The 26,538-nt window shown below is 33.7% G+C and overlaps 1 protein-coding gene across 1 annotated transcript; it reads left to right on the top strand.

Annotated features, from left to right (window-relative positions):
• The first annotated feature begins 774 nt into the window (after window positions 1-774).
• LOC138335587 (nitric oxide-associated protein 1-like) lies at window positions 775-26,538 on the top strand. Its single transcript, XM_069284746.1, has 8 exons — window positions 775-1,910; window positions 3,835-3,963; window positions 4,633-4,797; window positions 5,195-5,421; window positions 5,784-5,915; window positions 6,377-6,493; window positions 20,900-21,017; window positions 21,795-26,538. The coding sequence occupies exons 1-8, from the start codon at window positions 878-880 to the stop codon at window positions 21,974-21,976; spliced, it is 2,103 nt and encodes a 700-aa protein (XP_069140847.1). The 5' UTR covers window positions 775-877; the 3' UTR covers window positions 21,977-26,538.

Below are 26,538 nucleotides of genomic sequence, written 5' to 3'. Positions count from 1 at the left end.
TTATGGACAGACCGTACACATGTGGCCTTGGTGGGTATTTTTTCAATGACACTTTCATATAAAATGAAGATGTACGGAGCAACTCCATATATATTTATCAATACAAAAGATGCTCCACCTCCGACGGAGCAAAATCATATTCCTCAGTTGAACAATAATTGGTGTTTGATCGTGTATATATATGTCTAATTCACACAAAAATAATATAAAATAATTTATTTCGCCTTTGGTGCATGCGCAATCAGTACTTCCTTCCATATAGGATATATAGTGACACGGAATTTTTTCGGGATGCAATTAATTATTTGTCACATTTTTAACTTGAAGTAAAATTAGAAGCTCAAACTTTTCAATGGTGGTAATGGTGTAAAGTAAGTAACTTTTGTAACTGAAGAAAAATACTAAATCGTCTGCTCCTGTTTTTGATAGTGAAAAAATACCATTTGTCAGATACATCATTAAACATCATTGAAACAGCAGAAAGCATCGAAAAGAGCATTGTTAAATCTTCTACTGTCAGCATTGGAGAATAGTGTCATTAATAAATTAAAATTGGACAATTTGATACAAATAAAATATGTTGAAATAAAAATCAGATAAATATTGCAACTGTCAATAAGAGTTATCTCCCGTGGTACCGGTACGTGGATATTGAGATCGAGACACAGATTAATTGCGTACGGTATTGGGAACGGCGTACACGAAATCCCCTCCATGAATACAAGCTTGTGCTGCACGTCGATCAAAATGCAAGCGTCTGATTCAAGCGTTCTTGCTACTTGACCACACTGCACGTGTAAACAATATGAAAACGCAAGAGTGGCTGAAACCAAAGGATACCTGCTGGACCCTCATACAGATGTAGATTTATTTCAAAATGAATTTCATACGGAAAACTCGCTTTAATTATTCAGATGTTAAAAATATCAGCAATGTGTCTTGTTCCATCATACAACCATCGAAAATGTTTCTTGGGTATCGAAAATCCAACATTCATATTTCTGCAAGGAGACCGAAGACGATAAAGGAGATGAGGGAGTTAAAACGAAACAAAGGGGTGGTGAATGCTGATGTCGAAATAGATAACGTGCCTTCATCGGTAAGAGCTTTGATGAAAAGTAGGAAGATTGCAAATTTTGATCTCGGGACAGACAGATTTAAAAATAAGGAGGTAACATTGGAGAAATTAAAAGACAATCTTAAAACTATTCAGTGGGATATGAATGCCATAATAAAAAAGGCGAGAACAAGTCCAGATGGTCACCATGAGGATGATGTCGATCTGGATGGATTCATAGAAACCATTGACCTTGATTCCAAGCAACCTGCTAATAGAAAGAAAAGAAGGCTTGCTGAATCAAGGACACAGCCCGACCCCAATATGCCAATATCAGACATTCCTTGTAAAGGATGCGGCGCCAATTTACACTGTCAAAACTCTTCTGTAGCAGGCTATATGTGTAGCACAAAATTCAAATCTTCCACTATCGAGGAGCTGAAAGACACATTATGTGAAAGATGTTACTTGATAAGGCGACGTAAATTAACTCTTAAAGTTGACATTGGTGAAGATCAGTTTCCGATACTGTTTGAAAACATCAGGTCTGAAAGGTGTCTTGTTTTGTTAGTACTGGATTTACTCGACATCCGTAACAGTATTCCAAAGAACATACCAGACCTGATTGGACCTGATAAGGATTTATATATCATAGGGAGTAAAGTGGATATGATTCCCAAGGATGGAGACGGGTTCCTTGAAAGGCTGGAATCAGAGGTCCTCAGTGCTTGTATGGAAGCCGGCATTGATGTACACAGTGGTCATGTTCAACATATTGCTCTAATCAGCAGCCTTACAGGATATGGCATTGAAAGACTTATTACAAAACTTATGACGGATTGGAGACTTAATGGTAATTATGTTTGTTAAAAATCATTTTAATACAATATAATACCCCTACCCCTCCTATTGACCCACGCTTTGGCATCTAGTCTTGTTCCAATTTTACATGGACTGGAGTCACTAACAGTCATTAATTCATGGATATGATTGACATTGAGCTATTTATAGCCTGGTTGAGAGGGCACTATTGCCACATATAATAGACAGTGTCCTCTTAATCAGGTTATAATAGATAAATAGCTCAGCGACATTAATATCCATGAAATATTAACTTAAGTGCGGCCCTCAACGAAAAACTATATTTTGATACCATATATATTATAATTCTCAATCTGTTTTGTCACCTGACAAGAATGTTGAAAACTGCATTAAAATCAGTCGCTTCAGAACCAAGAATAGGTGAATCCAAAGTGTGTATTGATCTAGCCCTAACTTTTGTAGAAAAAGAATGTTGAAAACTGCATTAAAATCAGTCGCTTCAGTATTGAGAACAGGTGAATCCAAAGTGTATATTGATCTAGCCCTGATTATTATAGAAAAAAATAGTCCATCAATAAATTAGCAAAATATATTCAATAAACTGTACATGTGTAGCACAAACATAAATTGAAAAGAAATTTTAAAATGCAGAATTTGATTGAATTTTCACACTTGAATTAGCAATTAAAGAAATAAATTGATTATAAAAGGGTTATCTGACCTGAAGGGCTAGGATGACCTATAGTGTTATAATGTTTTGTCCATCCTTGTGCGCCGTTCACCGTTTTTTAATTCAAAAGACTTTTTCTCAATAACCAGGGTACTGATATTTGGCCTGTAGCATGCTGGGATGAAGGGCTACCAAGTGTGTTCATATAGATAACCTTGACCTTCATTCAAGGTGACAGGGGTCAAATACATGTAGGCATAAATCTTTAAATGACTTCCTTTGAATAAATTAAAAGCCTATAGACCTCATATGGTCTGTAACATGCTGGGATGAAGGACTACCAAATTCGTTAAAATGAATGACCTTGACCTTCATTCAAGGTCACAGGGGTCAAATAGGCTAAAATCTTTAAGCAGGTTCATTTGAATAACTAAGAAGCCTAGAGACCTCATATTGGACTTGTAAAATGCAAGTTTGTTCAAACAGATGACCTTGACCTTCATTCAAGTTCGCAGCTGTCAAAATGAATATAGCAGAAACTTACAACAGCTTAAGATTGTCTTTTTTTATAATCCTTTAATTGTTAGTTGAAGATAAGGTTATCATTATCAGTCTATTTTATTCTTTTCTATTGATGCAAAGTTGTTTTACCCTACTGTATACTTTGTATTGTGTCAATAGACAGATGAATGTTTAGGCTCATGGGCCTCTTGTTCAAGTCTTAAAGGCCCACTACCTTTCCGGAGCAAAATTTAAAGGTTTCTTAAAAACATTAATAACAGTTTCGGAAAGGTAGTGGCCCTTAAAGTTTTAAGTCGAAATCTATCTCAGACTCCATATGAAATTTTAACAATATTTTAAGTCCAGCGCAATGTTACTATTATGTCATGTTACTTTGTATTAATGTTTAATCATACGTTATATGGAGATGCAAGACTATTGCAGCATAGTAGTAGTATCCATGTGTGTAGCCAATCAGAAGCCAGTATCCATTTGTGTAGCCAATCAGAAGCCAATATCCATATGTGTAGCCAATCAGAAGCCAGTATCCATGTGTGTAGCATAGTAGTAGTATCCATGTGTGTAGCCAATCAGAAGCCAGTATCCATTTGTGTAGCCAATCAGAAGCCAATATCCATATGTGTAGCCAATCAGAAGCCAGTATCCATGTGTGTATATAGCCAATCAGAATTTTCTTACTTTATGTACTAATGTGAATTAGGTCCAGTAAGAATGATATGTGCAGGCCCTCTGAACCATTTACATCGTTATGATCGTATTTCAGGTAATGTTTATTTGGTTGGACATGTGAACGCTGGAAAATCAACTCTGTTCAATGCTCTTCTGCGATCTGACTACTGTAAATTTTCTGCCAGAAAAGCAGTTTCAAAAGCAACTGTCGCCGACTGGCCAGGTAATTGTCTGAGCTGTGAAGGTGTAATTTCTGGTCTATAATTCAACTGATCTGATTTTGATAAGAAAATATTTTCTAAAACTTGCTGTATGCTTTAAGAGACATTATTATTAGGCATTTAAAGTTTTAAAGTCTGGCATTATTGTCTGCAGTAAAAATACAATTATATAGGGGTAAGAATTGTATCTCATGTTTAAATGATGAATTTCTTTGTGACATTGCAGTTATATGTTGATTGCGACGTTGTTAGCCTTTGATAAGGATGTGACTGAGTGATGTATAATTAACCTATATCACAGGCAATGTTTCTGTACGTGAATTTTACATGAACCTGCATGGGTAAAAAAGTGAAATGAATTTCATGTTAAATTCAACATATTTGACAGAGAGAAGCAATGTTAAGTTGACTTATTATACACAGGCAATATTTCGCCACGTGAATTTCACATGAAGGCCCTTTCAGGTGAAATTCATGTGAATTTCATGTTTAATGCACATGAATTTCACATGAAGTAAATATTCACATGAATTTCACCTAAAAGAGTCTTCATGTGAAATTCATGTGGCTAAAATTGCTTGTCAACTTGACATTGCTTCTCTCTGTCAAATATGTTGTCATCACACAGAAAATTAACAATGACTCACTGTAACCACTATTTCACTTTATAGGAACAACTGCCAGTGTTCTGAAATTCCCTATCACTACTCCGATGGGATGGAAGCTGGCCAAACGAGCCCAGAGATTTGGTAGGGAACGGGACAATTACCAGAAAGAACTAGACCTAAGGCGGTCAAAGGCTCAGAAAGGCAACTGGAAATATGCTTCTTTAGCGGGTAGGTTTTTATCTGGCCAAGTGATCTTATTCTTTGGAGCGTATGATATTGATTAAGCCTGTATTACATTTGGCTAAAGTAAATTGGGATATTTTGGATGTACATTGTAGTCATATTTCACCTAGGCCAAAAAAAAAAAATTTCTGTTGAGAGTTACCCGACCGACCCTATTTTTTTACCCTCGACCCTAATTTTGTTTCCACTTTTCTATGAAAAAAAATTAAAAGTCAGGATTTTGATCTGAGACTCCGGTTACGGCCATTATTTTAGAGCGGAAAAAAAATCCTGTTGACCTACCGACCCTATTTGTTTTTCCAATGTAACCCAAAGGGTAGATAACTCTGGATTATTAAGAATACAAAAATAATGCAGTCAATGTAATTCTTTTTCTTTACAGATATCGTAAGCACTACAGATTTGCGTGACGATAAAGATATTAGAAATGAGGAGAGAGAGAAGGACCGTTTCGCTGGCTATGAATCTCCTACCTATGAATATTCAGAGGACCAGCTAGTTTTCAAGAAAAAAGGTGCTCCTGATCAGGAAAAGGTCAAATTTGACGAAAGCAAGTACAAAAGGTCAATGTGGCTTTGTGATACACCTGGAGTCAGTAACCAAGAGTCGGTAAGGCAAACCCATTGATACCTGGTAGATGGTTAGAAAAACATAATTTGATTCTATATTATTTTGAAGGCTGGATTATTATCATGAAATTCAGAATTTGTAAAACAGTGGTAAACAAAAGTACAGAGAAATACTTTAACCTTTTAATTCTATATGTGTATTCAATATTTCAAAGAAAGAGGGTACAGAAGAGAAAAGCAGAAATTATCTTACATAGAATATTTGAATCTCCTGTTATTTATATCTTAAGATTTTTAAAGAATTGTCATTTGGACAGGTATTTTTAAAGAATTGTCATTTGGACAGGTGAGTGAGGAAGTCTTTTGAGTTGAAAAATGAAAATAGAAATGTTTGTGTTGTAGATACTGCCTTTTCTAAGTCCAGATGAGCTGAGTGCTGTCATTCCATCCAACATCATCATGCCACGCCCCTTCCTCCTCAAACCTGCCGAGGTTTTGTTTGTCACAGGACTGAGCCGAGTGGACTATCTGGAGGTAATTGGTCATTAGTGGAAGATAAACAAATAATTGTTGACTTTAAAGGTACATGAACATAAGTAAACCTGTAAGATTGAGTAAAATACATATTTGTGACCTGTCAGATACCTTACTAAGTAATATGTATCAGTTACTGTGCAAATATGTGGAAATGAAATATTATATTGAAAATTTCACCTTTCTGTATTGTTGACTAGTCCAGTCACGATTGCAATAAAAATAGCATTGAACTTCAGTGACCTCCCACAATGCACTGCACTAATTACCTGGTAAATGAATATAAACAAATTGTTAGGTCTAAGACTTGGGTGAAATGAGCACAAACATGTTTGGGGCTGGTATTCCCCATGTTTTCTTGACATTTTGGATAACCAATCCATTGTAATAAAATCATCAATTAATATTTGAAAATCAAATTGAAGCATAATTTAATGATCAGATGATATTTTATCCTTCAGGGAAATTCAAAAGTGTTGATTACGACGTTTGTGAACTCCCAACTTCCTGTAGTTGACTGTACATTAGAAGAAGCAGACACCATTTACAAGGAAAATATTGGCAAAGATCTTTTCAAGGCAAGTATCTACCTTCACTGTCATTGTAATGACTTATACTGACATTAATCAGAGTTATCCACCTTCACTGTCATTGTAATGACTTATACTGACATTAATCAGAGTTATCCACCTTCACTGTCATTGTAATGACTTATACTGACATTAATCAGAGTTATCTACCTTCACTATCATTGTAATGACTTATACAGACGTTAATCAGAGTTATCTACCTTCACTGTCATTGTAATGACTTATACTGACGTTAATCAGAGTTATCTAGCTTCATTATCATTGTAATGACTTATACTGACATTAATCAGAGTTATCTACCTTCACTGTCATTGTAATGACTTATAACGACATTAATCAGAGTTATCCACCTTCACTGTCATTGTAATGACTTATACTGACATTAATCAGAGTTATCTACCTTCACTGTCATTGTAATGACTTATACTGACGTTAGTCAGAGTTATCCACCTTCACTGTCATTGTAATGACTTATACTGACGTTAATCAGAGTTATCTACCTTAACTGTCATTGTAATGACTTATACTGACGTTAATCAGAGTTATCTACCTTCAATGTCATTGTAATGACTTATACTGACATTAATCAGTTATCTACATTCACTATCATTGTAATGACTTATACCGACGTTAATCAGAGTTATCTACCTTAACTGTCATTGTAATGACTTAGAATGACATTAATCAGAGTTATCTACCTTCACTATCATTGTAATGACTTATACTGACATTAATCAGAGTTATCTACCTTAACTGTCATTGAAATGACATATACTGACATTAATCAGAGTTATCTACCTTCACTATCATTGTAATGACTTAGAATTAGACATTAATCAGAGTTATCTACCTTAATCAAGTATCTATCATTTGTAATGACTTATACTGACATTAATCAGAGTTATCTACCTTTACTGTCATTGTAATGACTTATACTGACGTTAATCAGAGTTATCTACCTTAACCAGTGGCGTAGCTACCATTGACGCAAAAACGCAACTGCGTGCACATCAATCAATTCTCAAAAAAAAATCAGATGATTTTCAAAGTCAGAACTATAAGTAGAAACCGAGACTAACATTATACATTTAAATTTGTTATCCGGATCGCCTTTTATTTTATTTTTAGGTTTACTTTTTCCGGAAAATTACATTTTCGGTCCTTTTCCACAATATACAATTATACTTGCAAAAAGTTTGTGCGAGCTCGTGTCAGAAAATTGAAGTTTTTTTAAGCCGAAAACCCGACAGGAACAAGACAATAGTTGACTAAACAAGAAATTATAACTTGATATACACACGATCTTTCAGATCTTAGCAACCAGGAAGACTTAGTGTTCTGAAACGCCTTAAAACCTGCGAAAATTAAATGGGTTTTGACTCTCTTACATATGCACCACGACATGCCAATAGACGTGGATACCGTTATTGACATTTTTGATGGGCTAAAAAACAGGAGGATGTTATACTGAACTTTGATATATGACTAGTCTTCGTCTCTATCACAATAAAATAAGTGTACAAATAAAGAATACATTTGTACATTCAATTTTCATTTAGTCCTTTTTGTGCATTCAATTGAACTTTTAACAATGCGTTTTTAGGTCACCTGAGACGAAGTCTCAAGTGACCTATTCTAATCGCCTTTTGTCCGTCGTCGTCCGTCCGTCCGTCGTGCGTCGTGCGTCGTCCGTCGTATGTCCGTAAACAATTTACATTTTCAGCTTCTTCTCCAAAACTGCTGAAGCAATTTCAATGAAATTTTGCACAAACCTTCTAAGGCATAAGGCCAATCAAAATTGTGAATTATATGGTCCCCACCCCCCAGGGAGCTATGGGAGGGGCTAAAAGGGGTAAAATTGACTAAAATTTCAAAAATCTTCTTCTCCACTCACAGATGTGATGGAATTAAATACTCTTCATAGATAGAAAGGTCCTAAGGTCCTTTACAAAAATTGTGAATTATATGACCCTGGGGTCTCAGTTTTCCCCCTACAGAGGGGGTCAAGTTTACTATAGTTTATATAGGGAAAACACATTTTTGAGTATTATTTGATCATTTGTAATAGGAAATGAGTCAAATATTGTCAGAATTATCCGTATGAGATGGCCATTGAATCCTATTAACCAATTTTCCATAACTGACCCCCAGTGGCCTTAGGGGCGGGGTCAAAAGGGGTCAAATAGGCTATAACTTCAAAAATCTTCTTCTGAAATCCTGGAAATGGTAGAATCACATACTCTTCGTAGATGGAAAGGTCTTGAGGTCCTTTACAAAAATTGTGAATTATATGACCCTGGGGTCTCAGGTTTCCCCCTGGGGAGGGGTTAAGTTTACTATAGTTTATATAGGGAAAACACATTTTTGAGTATTATTTGATCATTTGTAATAGGAAATGAGTCAAATATTGTCAGAATTATCCGTATGAGATGGCCATTGAATCCTATTAACCAATTTTCCATAACTGACCCCCAGGGGCCTTAGGGGTGGGGTCAAAAGGGGTCAAATAGGCTATAACTTCAAAAATCTTCTTCTGAAATCCTGGAAATGGTAGAATCACATACTCTTCGTAGATGGAAAGGTCTTGAGAGGTCCTTTACAAAAATTGTGAATTATATGACCCTGGGGTCTCAGGTTTCCCCCTGGGGAGGGGGTTAAGTTTACTATAGTTTATATAGGGAAAACACATTTTTGAGTATTATTTGATCATTTGTAATAGGAAATGAGTCAAATATTGTCAGAATTATCCGTATGAGATGGCCATTGAATCCTATTAACCAATTTTCCATAACTGACCCCCAGGGGCCTTAGGGGTGGGGTCAAAAGGGGTCAAATAGGCTATAACTACAAAAATCTTCTTCTGAAATCCTGGAAATGGTAGAATCACATACTCATAGATGGAAAGGTCTTGAGGTCCTTTACAAAAATTGTGAATTATATGACCCTGGGGTCTCACGTTTCCCCCTGGGGAGGGGGTCAAGTTTACTAGGGAAAACACATTTATGAGCATTTTTTTGCTCAATTTTCATAGGAAATGAGTCGAACTTGTTTAGAATTATTAGCCTGAGATAACATTTTAATATCATATCTATATTGGTCCTGGTCAACCCCCTCGGGCAGAGGGGCGGGGCCAAAAGGGGCAAATAGGCTAAAACTTTAAAAATTTTCTTCTTAAATACTGGAAATGGTAGAACCAAATACTCTTCTTAGATGGACAGGTCTTAAGGTGTTTTATGAAAATTGTGAATTATATGACCCATCACGTTTTCCCCCTGGGGAGGGGGTCAAGTTTACTATAGTTTATAAAGGGAAAAGACATTTTTGAGCATTATTTAGTCATTATAATAGGAAATTAGTCAATTGTAGTCAGAATTATCCCTATGTGATGACCATTGAATCTTATTACCAAATTTTCTATGACTGATCCCAAGGGGCCTTAGGGGCGGGGCCAAAACGGGGTCAAATAGGCTAAAACTTCAAAAATCTTCTTCTGAAATTCTGGAACTGGTAGAATCAAATACTCTGCATAGATTGAAAGGTCTTAAAGTCCTTTACAAAAATTGTGAATTTCATGGCCTGGGGTCCCATGTTTCCCTCTGGGGAGGGGGTCAAGTTTACTTTAGTTTATATAGGAAAAACACATTTATGAACATTATTTGCCTATTTTTCATAGGAAATAAGTCAAACTGGGTTAGAATTATTAGTCTGAGATAGCATTTTAACATCATATCCATATTGGTCCTGGCCGACCCCCAGGGGCCAGAGGGGTGGGGCCAAAAGGGGTCAAAATGGATAACATTTCAAAAATCTTTCTTCTGATTTCACAGATTTGATGGAACCAAATAATCTTCATAGATTAAAAAGTCAAATTTTATAAAATCACTGACTGACTTCAAGGGCCTGATGGGCAAATATATAGTGTTTATATGCATGTCTTTGTTTCATTCTGTATCTGAACACAGGTGACCGTTAAGGCCCATGGGCCTCTTGTTATGTGATCCAATGTCATGAAAGTATCAATACTTACATGCATAAAGAAAACTCTTACAAATTTATCAAAATTGCTCTACCATTTAATCGCATTTGTAGTAGGAAAAGCACCTAAGACAAGGCGCTTTTGGCAAAAATACAGTACATGTTTGAATAAAGATATGACGTCATTTACAATTATAATTTCTAAATATGGGTAGATTTCTAATTTTCAATCTGCAATATGAATTAATCCGTTTTCATTGTTATTTTTTTCGAAAAATTACCACGTTTAGAACGCTTAAAAATCATAAGAATGCATCGTAAAAATTCATCTCAGCCATTCTAAATAGTTTTTTTTTTTTTCTCGGGGTGACCCCCCTGACCCGCTAATAACCAAAATTCTAGCGCCTTCGGCGCTCGGACTACAATTTGCGTGCACATTAATTTCCTTCTAGCGACGCCACTGTTAAACTGTCATTGTAATGACTTTTACTGACATTAATCAGAGTTGTAATGACTTATACCGACTTAATCAGAGTTATCTACCTTCACTGTCATTGTTATGACTTTTACTGACATTAATCAGAGTTGTAATGACTTATACCGACGTAAATCAGAGTTATCTACCTTCACTGTCATTGTAATGACTTATACTGACATTAATCAGAGTTGTAATGACTGATACCGACGTTAATCAGAGTTATCTACCTTCACTGTCATTGTAATGACTTATACTGACATTAATCAGAGTTATCTACCTTTACTGTCATTGTAATGATCTTAGAATGACATTAATCAGAGTTATCTACCTTTCACACTGTCATTGTAATGACTTATACTGACATTAATCGGAGTTATCTACCTTCACTGTCATTGTAATGACTTATACTGACGTTAATCAGAGTTATCTACCTTCACTATCATTGTAATGACTTATACCGACCTTATTCAGAAGTTATATATACTTCACTGTCATTGTAATGACTTATACTGACATTAATCGGAGTTATCTACCTTCACTGTCATTGTAATGACTTATACCGACGTTAATCAGAGTTATCTACCTTCACTGTCATTGTAATGACTTATACTGACGTTAATCAGAGTTATCTACATTCACTGTCATTGTAATGACTTATACTGACATTAATCAGAGTTATCTACCTTCACTGTCATTGTAATGACTTATACTGACATTAATCAGAGTTATCTACCTTCACTATCATTGTAATGACTTATACTGACGTTAATCAGAGTTATCTACCTTCACTGTCATTGTGTTGACTTATACTGACATTAATCAGAGTTATCTACCTTCACTGTCATTGTAATGACTTATACTGACGTTAATCAGAGTTATCTACCTTCACTATCATTGTAATGACTTATACTGACGTTAATCAGAGTTATCTACCTTCACTGTCATTGTAATGACTTATACTGACATTAATCAGAGTTATCTACCTTCACTGTCATTGTAATGACTTATACTGACATTAATCAGAGTTATCTACCTTCACTGTCATTGTAATGACTTATACTGACATTAATCAGAGTTATCTACCTTCACTGTCATTGTAATGACTTATACTGACATTAATCAGAGTTATCTACCTTCACTGTCATTGTAATGACTTATACTGACATTAATCAGAGTTATCTACCTTCACTGTCATTGTAATGACTTATACTGACATTAATCAGAGTTATCTACCTTCACTATCATTGTAATGACTTGTACTGACATTAATCAGAGTTATCTTCTACCTTCTCTGTCATTGTAATGATCTTATACTGACATTAATCAGTGTTATCTACCAGTTCACTGTCCATTGCCTAATGACTTATACTGACGTTAATCAGAGTTATCTACCTTCACTGTCATTGTAATGACTTATACCGACGTTAATCAGAGTTATCTACCTTAACCAGTGGTGTAGCTACCATTGACGCAAAAACGCAACTGCGTGCACATCAATCAATTCTCAAAAAAAATCAGATGATTTTCAAAGTCAGAACTATAAGTAGAAACGAGACTAACATTATACATTTAAATTTGTTATCCGGATCGCCTTTTATTTTATTTTTAGATTTTACTTTTTCCGGAAAATTACATTTTCGGTCCTTTTTCCACAATATACAATTATACTCGCAAAAGTTTGTGCGAGCTCGTGTCAGAAAATTGAAGTTTTTTTTAAGCCAAAAACCCGACAGGAACAAGACAATAGTTGACTAAACAAGAAATTATAACCTGATATACACACGATCTTTCAGATCTTAGCAACCAGGAAGACTTAGTGTTCTGAAACGCCTTAAAAACCTGCGAAAATTAAATGGGTTTTGACTCTCTTAACATATGCACCAGGACATGCCAATAGACGTTGGGATACCGTTATTGACATTTTTTGATGGGCTAAAAAACAGGAGGAAGTTATACTGAACTTTGATATATGACTAGTTCTTCGTCTCTATCACAATAAAATAAGTGTACAAATAAAGATTGATAATTTGTACATTCAATTTTTCATTTAGTCCTTTTTGTGCATTCAATTGAACTTTTAACAATGCGTTTTTATGTGATCCAAATGTCATGAAAGTATCAATACTTACATGCATAAAGAAAACTCTTATAAATTTATCAAAAATGCTCTACCATTTAATCGCATTTGTAGTAGAAAAGCACCTAAGACAAGGCGCTTTTGGCAAAAATACAGTACATGTTTGAATAAAGATATGACGTCTTTTACTCAATTATAATTTCTAAATATGGGTAGATTTCTAATTTTCAATCTGCAATATGAATTAATCCGTTTTCATTGTTATTTTTTTCGAAAAATTACCACGTTTAGAACGCTTAAAAATCATAAGAATGCATCGTAAAAATTCATCTCAGCCATTCTAAATAGTTTTTTTTTCTCGGGGTGACCCCCCTGACCCGCTAATAACCTAAATTCTAGCGCCTTCGGCGCTCGGACTACAATTTGCGTGCACATTAATTTCCTTCTAGCGACGCCACTGTTAACTGTCATTGTAATGACTTTTACTGACATTAATCAGAGTTGTAATGACTTATACCGACTTAATCAGAGTTATCTACCTTAACTGTCATTGTAATGACTTGTACTGACATTAATCAGAGTTGTAATGACTTATACCGACGTTAATCAGAGTTATCTACCTTCACTGTCATTGTAATGACTTATACTGACATTAATCAGAGTTGTAATGACTTATACCGACGTTAATCAGAGTTATCTACCTTCACTGTCATTGTAATGACTTATACTGACATTAATCAGAGTTATCTACCTTCACTGTCATTGTAATGACTTAGAATGACATTAATCAGAGTTATCTACCTTCACTGTCATTGTAATGACTTATACTGACATTAATCAGAGTTATCTACCTTCACTGTCATTGTAATGACTTATACTGACGTTAATCAGAGTTATCTACCTTCACTGTCATTGTAATGACTTATACTGACATTAATCAGAGTTATCTACCTTCACTGTCATTGTAATGACTTATACTGACATTAATCAGAGTTATCTACCTTCACTGTCATTGTAATGACTTATACCGACGTTAATCAGAGTTATCTACCTTCACTGTCATTGTAATGACTTATACTGACGTTAATCAGAGTTATCTACCTTCACTGTCATTGTAATGACTTATACTGACATTAATCAGAGTTATCTACCTTCACTGTCATTGTAATGACTTATACTGACATTAATCAGAGTTATCTACCTTCACTGTCATTGTAATGACTTATACTGACGTTAATCAGAGTTATCTACCTTCACTGTCATTGTAATGACTTATACTGACATTAATCAGAGTTATCTACCTTCACTGTCATTGTAATGACTTATACTGACATTAATCGGAGTTATCTACCTTCACTGTCATTGTAATGACTTATACTGACGTTAATCAGAGTTATCTACCTTCACTATCATTGAAATGACTTATACTGACATTTATCAGAGTTATCTACCTTCACTATCATTGTAATGACTTATACTGACATTAATCAGAGTTATCTACCTTCACTGTCATTGTAATGACTTATACCGACGTTAATCAGAGTTATCTACCTTCACTGTCATTGTAATGACTTATACTGACGTTAATCAGAGTTATCTACCTTCACTGTCATTGTAATGACTTATACTGACATTAATCAGAGTTATCTACCTTCACTGTCATTGTAATGACTTATACTGACATTAATCAGAGTTATCTACCTTCACTATCATTGTAATGACTTATACTGACGTTAATCAGAGTTATCTACCTTCACTGTCATTGTAATGACTTATACTGACGTTAATCAGAGTTATCTACCTTCACTGTCATTGTAATGACTTATACTGACATTAATCAGAGTTATCTACCTTCACTATCATTGTAATGACTTATACTGACGTTAATCAGAGTTATCTACCTTCACTGTCATTGTAATGACTTATACTGACATTAATCAGAGTTATCTACCTTCACTGTCATTGTAATGACTTATACCGACGTTAATCAGAGTTATCTACCTTCACTGTCATTGTAATGACTTATACTGTCATTAATCAGAGTTATCTACCTTCACTATCATTGTAATGACTTGTACTGACATTAATCAGAGTTATCTACCTTCACTGTCATTGTAATGACTTATACTGACATTAATCAGAGTTATCTACCTTCACTGTCATTGTAATGACTGATACTGACGTTAATCAGAGTTATCTACCTTCACTGTCATTGTAATGACTTATACCGACGTTAATCAGAGTTATCTACCTTAACCAGTGGTGTAGCTACCATTGACGCAAAAACGCAACTGCGTGCACATCAATCAATTCTCAAAAAAAATCAGATGATTTTCAAAGTCAAACTATAAGTAGAAACCGAGACTAACATTATACATTTAAATTTGTTATCCGGATCGCCTTTTATTTTATTTTTAGGTTTACTTTTTCCGGAAAATTACATTTTCGGTCCTTTTCCACAATATACAATTATACTTGCAAAAAGTTTGTGCGAGCTCGTGTCAGAAAATTGAAGTTTTTTTAAGCCAAAAACCCGACAGGAACAAGACAATAGTTGACTAAACAAGAAATTATAACCTGATATACACACGATCTTTCAGATCTTAGCAACCAGGAAGACTTAGTGTTCTGAAACGCCTTAAAACCTGCGAAAATTAAATGGGTTTTGACTCTCTTACATATGCACCAGGACATGCCAATAGACGTGGATACCGTTATTGACATTTTTGATGGGCTAAAAAACAGGAGGATGTTATACTGAACTTTGATATATGACTAGTCTTCGTCTCTATCACAATAAAATAAGTGTACAAATAAAGAATACATTTGTACATTCAATTTTCATTTAGTCCTTTTTGTGCATTCAGGCGAAACCTACCTTTAACAATGCGTTTTTATGTGATCCAATGTCATGAAAGTATCAATACTTACATGCATAAAGAAAACTCTTACAAATTTATCAAAATTGCTCTACCATTTAATCGCACTTGTAGTAGGAAAAGCACCTAAGACAAGGCGCTTTTGGCAAAAATACAGTACATGTTTGAATAAAGATATGACGTCATTTACAATTATAATTTCTAAATATGGGTAGATTTCTAATTTTCAATCTGCAATATGAATTAATCCGTTTTCATTGTTATTTTTTTCGAAAAATTACCACGTTTAGAACGCTTAAAAATCATAAGAATGCATCGTAAAAATTCATCTCAGCCATTCTAAATAGTTTTTTTTTTTCTCGGGGTGACCCCCCTGACCCCCTAATAACCAAAATTCTAGCGCCTTCGGCGCTCCATTAATCAGAGTTATCTACCTAGCGACGCCACTGTTAATGTCATTGTAATGACTTGTTACTGACATTAATCAAAGTTAATGACCTTCACCGATCATTGTAATATCTACTTCACTGTACTGACGTTAATCAGACTTATCTACATTCACTGTCATTGTAATGACTTATACTGACGTTAATTAGAGTTATCTACCTTCACTGTCATTGTAATGACTTATACTGACGTTAATCAGAGTTATCTACCTTCACTGTCATTGTAATGACTTATACTGACAATTAATCAGAGTTATCTACCTTCACTGTCATTGTAATGACTTATACCGACGTTAATCAGAGTTATCTACCTTCACTGTCATTGTAATGACTTATACTGACATTAATCAGAGTTATCTACCTTCACTGTCATTGTAATGACTTATACTTAATACTATCTACCTTCACTGTTTGTAATGACTTATACTGACTTAATCAGAGTTATCTACCTTCACTGTCATTGTAATGACTTATATACTGACGTTAATCAGAGTTATCTACCTTCACTGTCATTGTAATGACTTATACCGACGTTAATCAGAGTTATCTACCTTCACTGTCATTGTAATGACTTATACTGACATTAATCAGAGTTATCTACCTTCACTGTCATTGTAATGACTTATACTGACATTAATCAGAGTTATCTACTTCACTGTCATTGTAATGTTATCTACCTTCACCTTCATTGTAATGACTTATACTGACGTTAATCAGAGTTATCTACCTTCACTGTCATTGTAATGACTTATACTGACATAAATCAGAGTTATCTACCTTCACTATCATTGTAATGACTTATACTGACATAAATCAGAGTTATCTACCTTCACTGTCATTGTAATGACTTATATACTGACATTAATCAAAGTTATCTACCTTCACTATCATTGTAATGACTTATACTGACATTAATCAGAGTTATCTACCTTCACTATCATTGTAATGACTTATACTGACGTTAATCAGAGTTATCTACCTTCACTGTCATTGTAATGACTTATAATGACGTTAATCAGAGTTATCTACCTTCACTATCATTGTAATGACTTATACTGACATTTATCAGAGTTATCTACCTTCACTATCATTGTAATGACTTATACTGACATTAATCAGAGTTATCTACCTTCACTGCGATTGTAATGACTTATACTGACGTTAATCAGAGTTATCTACCTTCACTATCAGAGTTATCTACCCTTCACTGTCATTGTAATGACTTGTACTGACATTAATCAGAGTTGTAATGACTTATACTGATGTTAATCAGAGTTATCTACCTTCACTGTCATTGTAATGACTTGTACTGACATTAATCAGAGTTGTAATGACTTATACCGACGTTAATCAGAGTTATCTACCTTCACTGTCATTGTAATGACTTATACTGACATTAATCAGAGTTATCTACCTTCACTGTCATTGTAATGACTTATACTGACATAAATCAGAGTTATCTACCTTCACTATAATTGTAATGACTTATACTGACATTAATCAAAGTTATCTACCTTCACTATCATTGTAATGACTTATACTGACATTAATCAGAGTTATCTACCTTCACTGTCATTGTAATGACTTATACTGACGTTAATCAGAGTTATCTACCTTCACTGTCATTGTAATGACTTATACTGACGTTAATCAGAGTTATCTACCTTCACTGTCATTGTAATGACTTATACTGACATTTATCAGAGTTATTTACCTTCACTGTCATTGTAATGACTTGTACTGACGTTAATCAGAGTTATCTACCTTCACTGTCATTGTAATGACTTATACTGACATTAATCAGAGTTATCTACCTTTACTGTCATTGTAATGACTTAGAATGACATTAATTAGAGTTATCTACCTTCACTGTCATTGTAATGACTTATACTGACGTTAATCAGAGTTATCTACCTTCACTATCATTGTAATAACTTGTACTGACGTTAATCAGAGTTATCTACCTTCACTGTCATTGTAATAACTTATACTGACGTTAATCAGAGTTATCTACCTTCACTGTCATTGTAATGACTTATACTGACATTAATCAGAGTTATCTACCTTCACTGTCATTGTAATGACTTGTACTGACGTTAATCAGAGTTATCTACCTTCACTGTCATTGTAATGGCTTATACCGACGTTAATCAGAGTTATCTACCTTCACTGTCATTGTAATGACTTGTACTGACATTAATCAGAGTTATCTACCTTCACTGTCATTGTAATGACTTATACTGACATTAATCAGAGTTATCTACCTTCACTGTCATTGTAATGACTTATACTGACATTAATCAGAGTTATCTACCTTCACTGTCATTGTAATGACTTATACTGACATTAATCAGAGTTATCTACCTTTACTGTCATTGTAATGACTTATACTGACATAAATCAGAGTTATCTACCTTCACTATAATTGTAATGACTTATACTGACATTAATCAAAGTTATCTACCTTCACTATCATTGTAATGACTTATACTGACATTAATCAGAGTTATCTACCTTCACTATCATTGTAATGACTTATACTGACGTTAATCAGAGTTATCTACCTTCACTGTCATTGTAATGACTTATACTGACGTTAATCAGAGTTATCTACCTTCACTATCATTGTAATGACTTATACTGACATTAATCAGAGTTATCTACCTTTACTGTCATTGTAATGACTTATACTGACATTAATCAGAGTTATCTACCTTCACTATCATTGTAATGACTTATACTGACGTTAATCAGAGTTATCTACCTTCACTGTCATTGAAATGACTTATACTGACATTTATCAGAGTTATCTACCTTCACTATCATTGTAATGACTTGTACTGACGTTAATCAGAGTTATCTACCTTCACTGCGATTGTAATGACTTATACTGACGTTAATCAGAGTTATCTACCTTCACTATCAGAGTTATCTACCTTCACTGTCATTGTAATGACTTGAACTGACATTAATCAGAGTTGTAATGACTTATACTGATGTTAATCAGAGTTATCTACCTTAACTGTCATTGTAATGACTTGTACTGACATTAATCAGAGTTGTAATGACTTATACCGACGTTAATCAGAGTTATCTACCTTCACTATCATTGTAATGACTTATACTGACATTAATCAGAGTTATCTACCTTCACTGTCATTGTAATGACTTATACTGACGTTAATCAGAGTTATCTACCTTCACTGTCATTGTAATGACTTATACTGACGTTAATCAGAGTTATCTACCTTCACTGTCATTGTAATGACTTATACTGACATTAATCAGAGTTATCTACCTTCACTATCATTGTAATGACTTATACTGACATTAATCAGAGTTATCTACCTTCACTATCATTGTAATGACTTATACTGACATTAATCAGAGTTATCTACCTTCACTGTCATTGTAATGACTTATACTGACATTAATCAAAGTTATCTACCTTCACTATCATTGTAATGACTTATACTGACATTAATCAGAGTTATCTACCTTCACTGTCATTGTAATGACTTATACTGACGTTAATCAGAGTTATCTACCTTCACTGTCATTGTAATGACTTATACTGACGTTAATCAGAGTTATCTACCTTCACTATCATTGTAATGACTTATACTGACATTTATCAGAGTTATCTACCTTCACTGTCATTGTAATGACTTATACTGACATTAATCAAAGTTATCTACCTTCACCATCATTGTAATGACTTATACTGACATTAATCAGAGTTATCTACCTTCACTATCATTGTAATGACTTGTACTGACGTTAATCAGAGTTATCTACCTTCACTGTCATTGTAATGACTTATACTGACGTTAATCAGAGTTATCTACCTTCACTATCATTGAAATGACTTATACTGACATTTATCAGAGTTATCTACCTTCACTATCATTGTAATGACTTGTACTGACGTTAATCAGAGTTATCTACCTTCACTGTCATTGTAATGACTTATACTGACGTTAATCAGAGTTATCTACCTTCACTGTCATTGTAATGACTTATACTGACATAAATCAGAGTTATCTACCTTTACTTCATTGTAATGACTTGTACTAACATTAATCAGAGTTATCTACCTTCACTGTCATTGTAATGACTTATACTGACGTTAATCAGAGTTATCTACCTTCACTGTCATTGTAATGACTTATACTGACATTAATCAGAGTTATCTACCTTCACTGTCATTGTAATGACTTAGAATGACATTAATCAGAGTTATCTACCTTCACTGTCATTGTAATGACTTATACTGACATTAATCAAAGTTATCTACCTTCACCGTCATTGTAACATTGATCATTATAAGCATTAACTAGCTTGAAGATGTGCTATCAATGCTATCTCTGTAATAAAATTACTTGAATGGCAAAATGTATGTAAAGTTATCTCCCTTCTCAGTCTTTTTCTTGTGAATGTTAAAGTTTTAGTTGAAGATATTTGTTAATCGAATGAATGTTTAAGTGAAAATTGGATATATTTGTCACTAAATTCAATGAAATATTCCTTCATTAATAGGTACCAATTGGGGATCAGAAAAGACTGGAGAAACTTCCCCCTCTTGTTGGCAAAACATTCACAATTCAGAGGACGGATTACCAGACAGCTGCAGCAGACATTCAGCTTTCTTCTCTGGGTATATTTCTTTTTAAAACCTTTTCTTGGCCTCTTAAATAAAGGTATAAAGGACTTCATTTTGCGTGAATTCATTGTGTGGCAGAGTGATTTAGATATCTGATATTTCTCAAGGGGCTCTCCAGTGGACGATATTATAGTAATTAAGCCTGATATTGATGTTATTACATGTAGGTCATCTGACCCAAAGTGCCGTTCACTGTCTGTAAAATTATCACATTTTGATCTTCTTCTCAGGATTCACTTATGGGATTGAGATGATGCTTAACTGAAATGATCCTGACATGGTCCAGATCAAGTGCTGTTATTTTTCGTGTCAGTCCAAAATTGCTGCCATCTTGAAAATGCATTTTGAACTTCTTCTCAAGTTCTACCTGTGCAATTTGGCTGAAACTTGCATAAAATAATTTGATATATTCCCGGCTAAGTGTTGGTATTTTTCAGGTCGTTCCGATCTCAAAAATGGCCGCCATTTTGAAAACACACTTGGAATACAATTTTACAGCGTGATTTAGCTAATCTTGCCTGAAATGATCTGGACATTTTCCTTAACAAGTGTTTTATTTTTCAGATTGATCAGAAATTCACAATGGCCACAACAGCCACCATATTAAAAACAAAATTTGAACTTTTTCTTAAATCCAAGATTGGCGCCAAAATCAACTTCTTGAAAAACTATATTAATTTCTTTTCCTATTTAACTGACACCAAGGTCCTTGGACCATTTGTTTAAAATTGATTGTGCGTTACAATGTCACATTTTGTATATTCTACACAGGCTGGGTGTCTGTGACAGTTTTGTTTGGGACGGAAGGGGACGAGGTCAAGATTAAGGCTTACACTCCCGGAGGGAAAGGACTCTATATGAGGTGTCCTGCAATTCTTCCATATACACACACATTTAAGGGATCCCGGATTAAAAATACAAGGAGGTACAGCCGAAGGAAACCATTGATATAGACATCAAACTAAAGCAGATTTATAGTGCTAAGTGACAGTGTCCCTTTGTAAACTATGGAATTGGTTGATTCAACAAGAAGATTTGTATCGGCTGCCATGATATGACAACCGTATCATAAATATCGTAAGACACATGTGTAATGTCACTGTTATGATGTCACATGTAGTTTTGACGTCATAATATATATATGACGTTGACATCATAATATTTAAGGAATAAAATTTTATTTTGTTGAGGTTATGAGGGTATAATGATAATGGAGCACGTGTAAATTATGTAACCCTGGCGATTATTAAAATGCCCATATTTTGTTCATTCCCGTCATCGTCAACCAATTCGTTTGAACAGCTGATTGGAATCGAGTCATTTATATGTTCCCACCAAAAGTGGGGTCATGACCCCACGTTGCTATGCCAGCGACTATTCCCGTAACAATAGATTCGCCACACGTGTTGTACTATCATTATCCACTGATAATTATAATTATACTAGAAAGCATGGTTATTGAGTCCATGTCAGTGCACACTGTAAATATATATATGACGTCACACGATTGTCCTTGTAGACAGCAACGTCACATCTGAGCTGGATTTCTAGTTGTTGTTTTTTTGTTGTTTTTTAAATTTCTACTGTTTCATATGGATATGAAATTATAAGTTTCACTCATATTTCTATACATTAGAGTTTGTGATAAATAGAATCTTACACTTGTGACAATGTAATATGAAATTTATCAATTCGTTTAATATTATTGTATGCCACTCGCCTAAAGGCTCATTGCATTTCAAATTATTGGACTCGCTTGACAAGCATATGACTTACATAGTCACGACTGTAAGACACTCTATACATTTTCATATGAAGTGACTGTATAGATTGTCATGGTGACCTATTGTGATGGTCTTGTCTGTTGTGTATGGGAGATGACAGTCCTATGTTGTACAGCTTGTGCCCAATTGTCTTTTTACTTTGTTCAATATATTTAAAGTCGTGCGTTGTCTGTCGTCTGTCATCCATTAACACTGACTTTTAAACATGATAACTTAAGTAAATTGCGCCAACTTAAATGAAACTTTACTTTAAGACTGACACTGCAAGGGTATGAGACGAGTTCGAAAATCTGCTTAATTCAACTGTAACTGACATAGCTATTGCGCTTTGCAATAATAATTATTATTGGACCTTGTGAAGTTGTGAACACAATAACTTGTGTAAATATTGACCTAAGTTAATGAAACACATTTTACATAGACTAAGATTAGAAAACACTTTTGAAAACTCTTCTTATTCCATTGTAACTTACAGAGTCATTGCCCCCTGCAATAATAATCATATTGGATCTTGTGAACACGATAAATAATCACTGACCTTAATGAAATTTTGTCTGCAGACAAAAATGCGAAAAATCTTGGATGAGTTTGAAAATTGGCTTGATTTGATTGTAACTGGCATACAGTACTGAATGTAGTTATTGCCCTTTGCAATAATTATGATTATTGTAACTTAAAGAAATGCATCCAGGATAAATCAATCTGGTGCATCAAGGACAATATGTTGGAAACCAGCTAACCTGGTAATGTCCTCACATTATACTAAGCTTGCATTCTCAGACGGGAGACACACATGACACCCTTATATCCCTACGGCCCAATAGTCCGAAGGTCCAATAGTCCGAAGGCCCGTTAGTCCGAAAATCAGTAAATATTGTAAGTTATATAGTAGTTAAAATTAACGTATAGTTGTATTTTAAGAAAACATTTTTTCTGCACTGCTGATCTGACAATTTCTATGGAAGTCAAATTGTCATTCCTCAAAATTACATCAAAATATAAAAAGATAATAATAAAAAAGTTGATATGTGATATTTTATGATATATCTCACACACATACGTTCTATGAATTATCTTACCAACATACAAGCTTTAAGATGTCCGATTGTCACGGAGCCTTATGTACACTGTAATTTGATTGCATTAGGATTAACATTGCTCTGTAAATAAATGATGTATATAATCAAATCTTACCAAAAAATGACCTTTATTATACCTGTAAACGTCGTTATATTGTACAATATGTACATGTATTTAACGACTTATTTTTGCGTTTCCTTCCCCTTTCTTTGACTTGTTCGCAACATTTCGTTCTTAGGGCTTTTCACCATGTGGTGAAAAGACCTATTGTTTTTGTTCTGTTTTTATTATTGTTATTATTATTACAAGTGTATATTTTAATGAAAGACGATCTAGAACAGTATCGCTAGATAACTGATTGATATGCATCAAATCTTTTTTTTATTTAAAAGCTATGTATTACAGGGTATATGATTGTATTACTTATAGTTTATTATGAAATAAAAAGTGTCTCAAAAGCACAATAAGACTGGTTTTTGCTGCAATTCAAAGTTGTGTTTGACTTGTGAAAATGCTTGTATTTCATGTAAATGATATACAAGATAAATGCAATCTACCTATAATACATTGACTTTTGAAAACGTAATATATTTTAGATATGAAATGGAAACTACAGATATAAAATCAAATAGACATATACTTAATGAACATAAATTAATCTTTTTTACTTTTGCAGTGAAAAGGTTTTATTAATGTAGCAGAGATGTATTTACTAAGAAAAATAAAGTATAGTTATATATACTGTACACTTCATTGTAGATGTTGTAATCAAAAAAATAAACTCTAAAACATTATAATTATGTATTCTTTTAAATTGAAGAATGTATTCCCCCGATCCCTAGCTATAACACATCAACTTGTCTGTCTAACGTTAAGTCTGAATGTACCTGGACACCATGTCCACCCGTAGTGGACACCTTGTTCACATGTAGTGCACTCCGTGTTGGGTGTATCTCTGAACGCCAACATTTTGGATTTACCTGTGGGGTAGTTTGTTGTGACAGTGGTTATAGTCTTTTTCCTAAAAGCAGTCCCAATGCCAACAGGTAAATTTACCTGTAAAAGTTACCTGTGTTGATACTTATCTAAATGTATATTGATTAATTTTTACTTCAATAAGTGTTCAGATTTAATATCAGATACATATATACATAATATATGTTTCTGGTAATATCTATGAAAATATAACAATAGAATCTATGAATGAAATTGAATTAAATTCGCAATGATTTTATTTCAAGAATTTTAAAGATTTCCTTGATATATCTAAAATCTCTGGTATCAATCTCATTAGATTTTCAATAGATTGATACTAAAATCAAGCAAAATTCATTGAAACTTATTTCACATGGAAGTAACTTTCCCATTCAGTAATATCAAAGAAAAAAATCCAAAAAGGAATTATCCTATTTCAACTTAGTTTTACACCAATTCGATTAAAAGTTTGAAATAATATAAGCCTTTTGCCAGTTGAAACGTGATATTTTTCAACAAGGTCTTCCATATATGTCTGTTAAGTGACCTTATATAATATAAAGTACATGTAACATCTGCGTTAATTACCTACCAAAGAGTAAGTGAATTTATGTCAAATATGATTTCAAAACTTTAAAATGTATTACTTATACTTGACTGACCTTTTTAAGTTAACAGAACATACAATATATTTTGAAAGTTGCATTAGGATGAATAATTTATCATAATTATATAATTTTCCTGCTTTCTTATCCTAAGATGGTATGTCTAGATCAGCGTGATGTTACATTATAATGTAAATGTATGTCATTATAGCATAAGAGCACCCAATAATTAAACTGTTGTCGGTTAACAGTGAAGTAATATTATATATTTTTGTGCATGTTAGAAATAATTTATAAATTTCTTTCCTATGGTTGATTTTCGGTCAAACATTGTTGCTAGATACAAATTGGTATATGTACTGTAATCTTTAAATAGAAAAAAATAAGAAAACTGTTAATTTGGTATTCTGAGCACTAAAAGTTTGCAACATTTTGAGAATTACAAGACCTACAACATTTCGACTTGAAATAATTTTGCCAGTATTGCAACATTATATTAACATCAGTAATGTGTATTAAAATGAATATGGTTAAGACCCTAAGTAACAGTCTTCAATTTCATTTCATTTGGTATTTTCATTAAGTTACTTCTAAAAATATTTTGTATCTAAAATACATATAGCAATGATATATTATTACCAATGTTTATAAAACATCATATATGTGTGTTTGTGTCGGCTTTAAAAGATTATCAACTGAAACTATAATAAACAGGTCAAAATTTCCAACAAAATTAATTTAAACTTTTATGATATTGTTTTTCTCCACTCATTTTCAAACCAAATACTTAAAGGTGTATGTCTCTGCGATAAAAGAAATCAACTATGCACGGTCACAAGAAATGAAAGTTGGCTAAGAATGTAGCCCTGGAGAACTCCTATGTCAATACAGAATACTATTACATTAGAATATACATTGATCAAGAAACCTGTTTTTCTGATAAAATTGAGATATGGTTTTTGTAAAAAAATATTTCACCTGGAACTTAAAATGCATTGTTCTTAATAATCCGCATGTAGCTCCTTATTGATTCTTAGCATTTGCAATGTTTATGATTTTATGTATATTAAA

This window comes from Argopecten irradians, chromosome 11 (assembly GCF_041381155.1).
Source record: "Argopecten irradians isolate NY chromosome 11, Ai_NY, whole genome shotgun sequence".
Classification (NCBI taxonomy): Eukaryota; Metazoa; Mollusca; class Bivalvia; order Pectinida; family Pectinidae; genus Argopecten; species Argopecten irradians.
The sequence above is the reverse complement of the archived record's forward strand: the minus strand, read 5'-3'. Positions and strand labels throughout refer to the sequence as shown.

Bases quoted from the DNA above. Each gene is read 5' to 3' on its own strand.
- LOC138335587 (XM_069284746.1), top strand. From the start codon at position 878: ATGAATTTCATACGGAAAACTCGCTTTAATTATTCAGATGTTAAAAAT. The intron at 3,964-4,632 runs GTAATTGTCTGA...TTCACTTTATAG, and splicing joins AACTGTCGCCGACTGGCCAG to GAACAACTGCCAGTGTTCTG. The intron at 5,916-6,376 runs GTAATTGGTCAT...TTTATCCTTCAG, and splicing joins GCCGAGTGGACTATCTGGAG to GGAAATTCAAAAGTGTTGAT.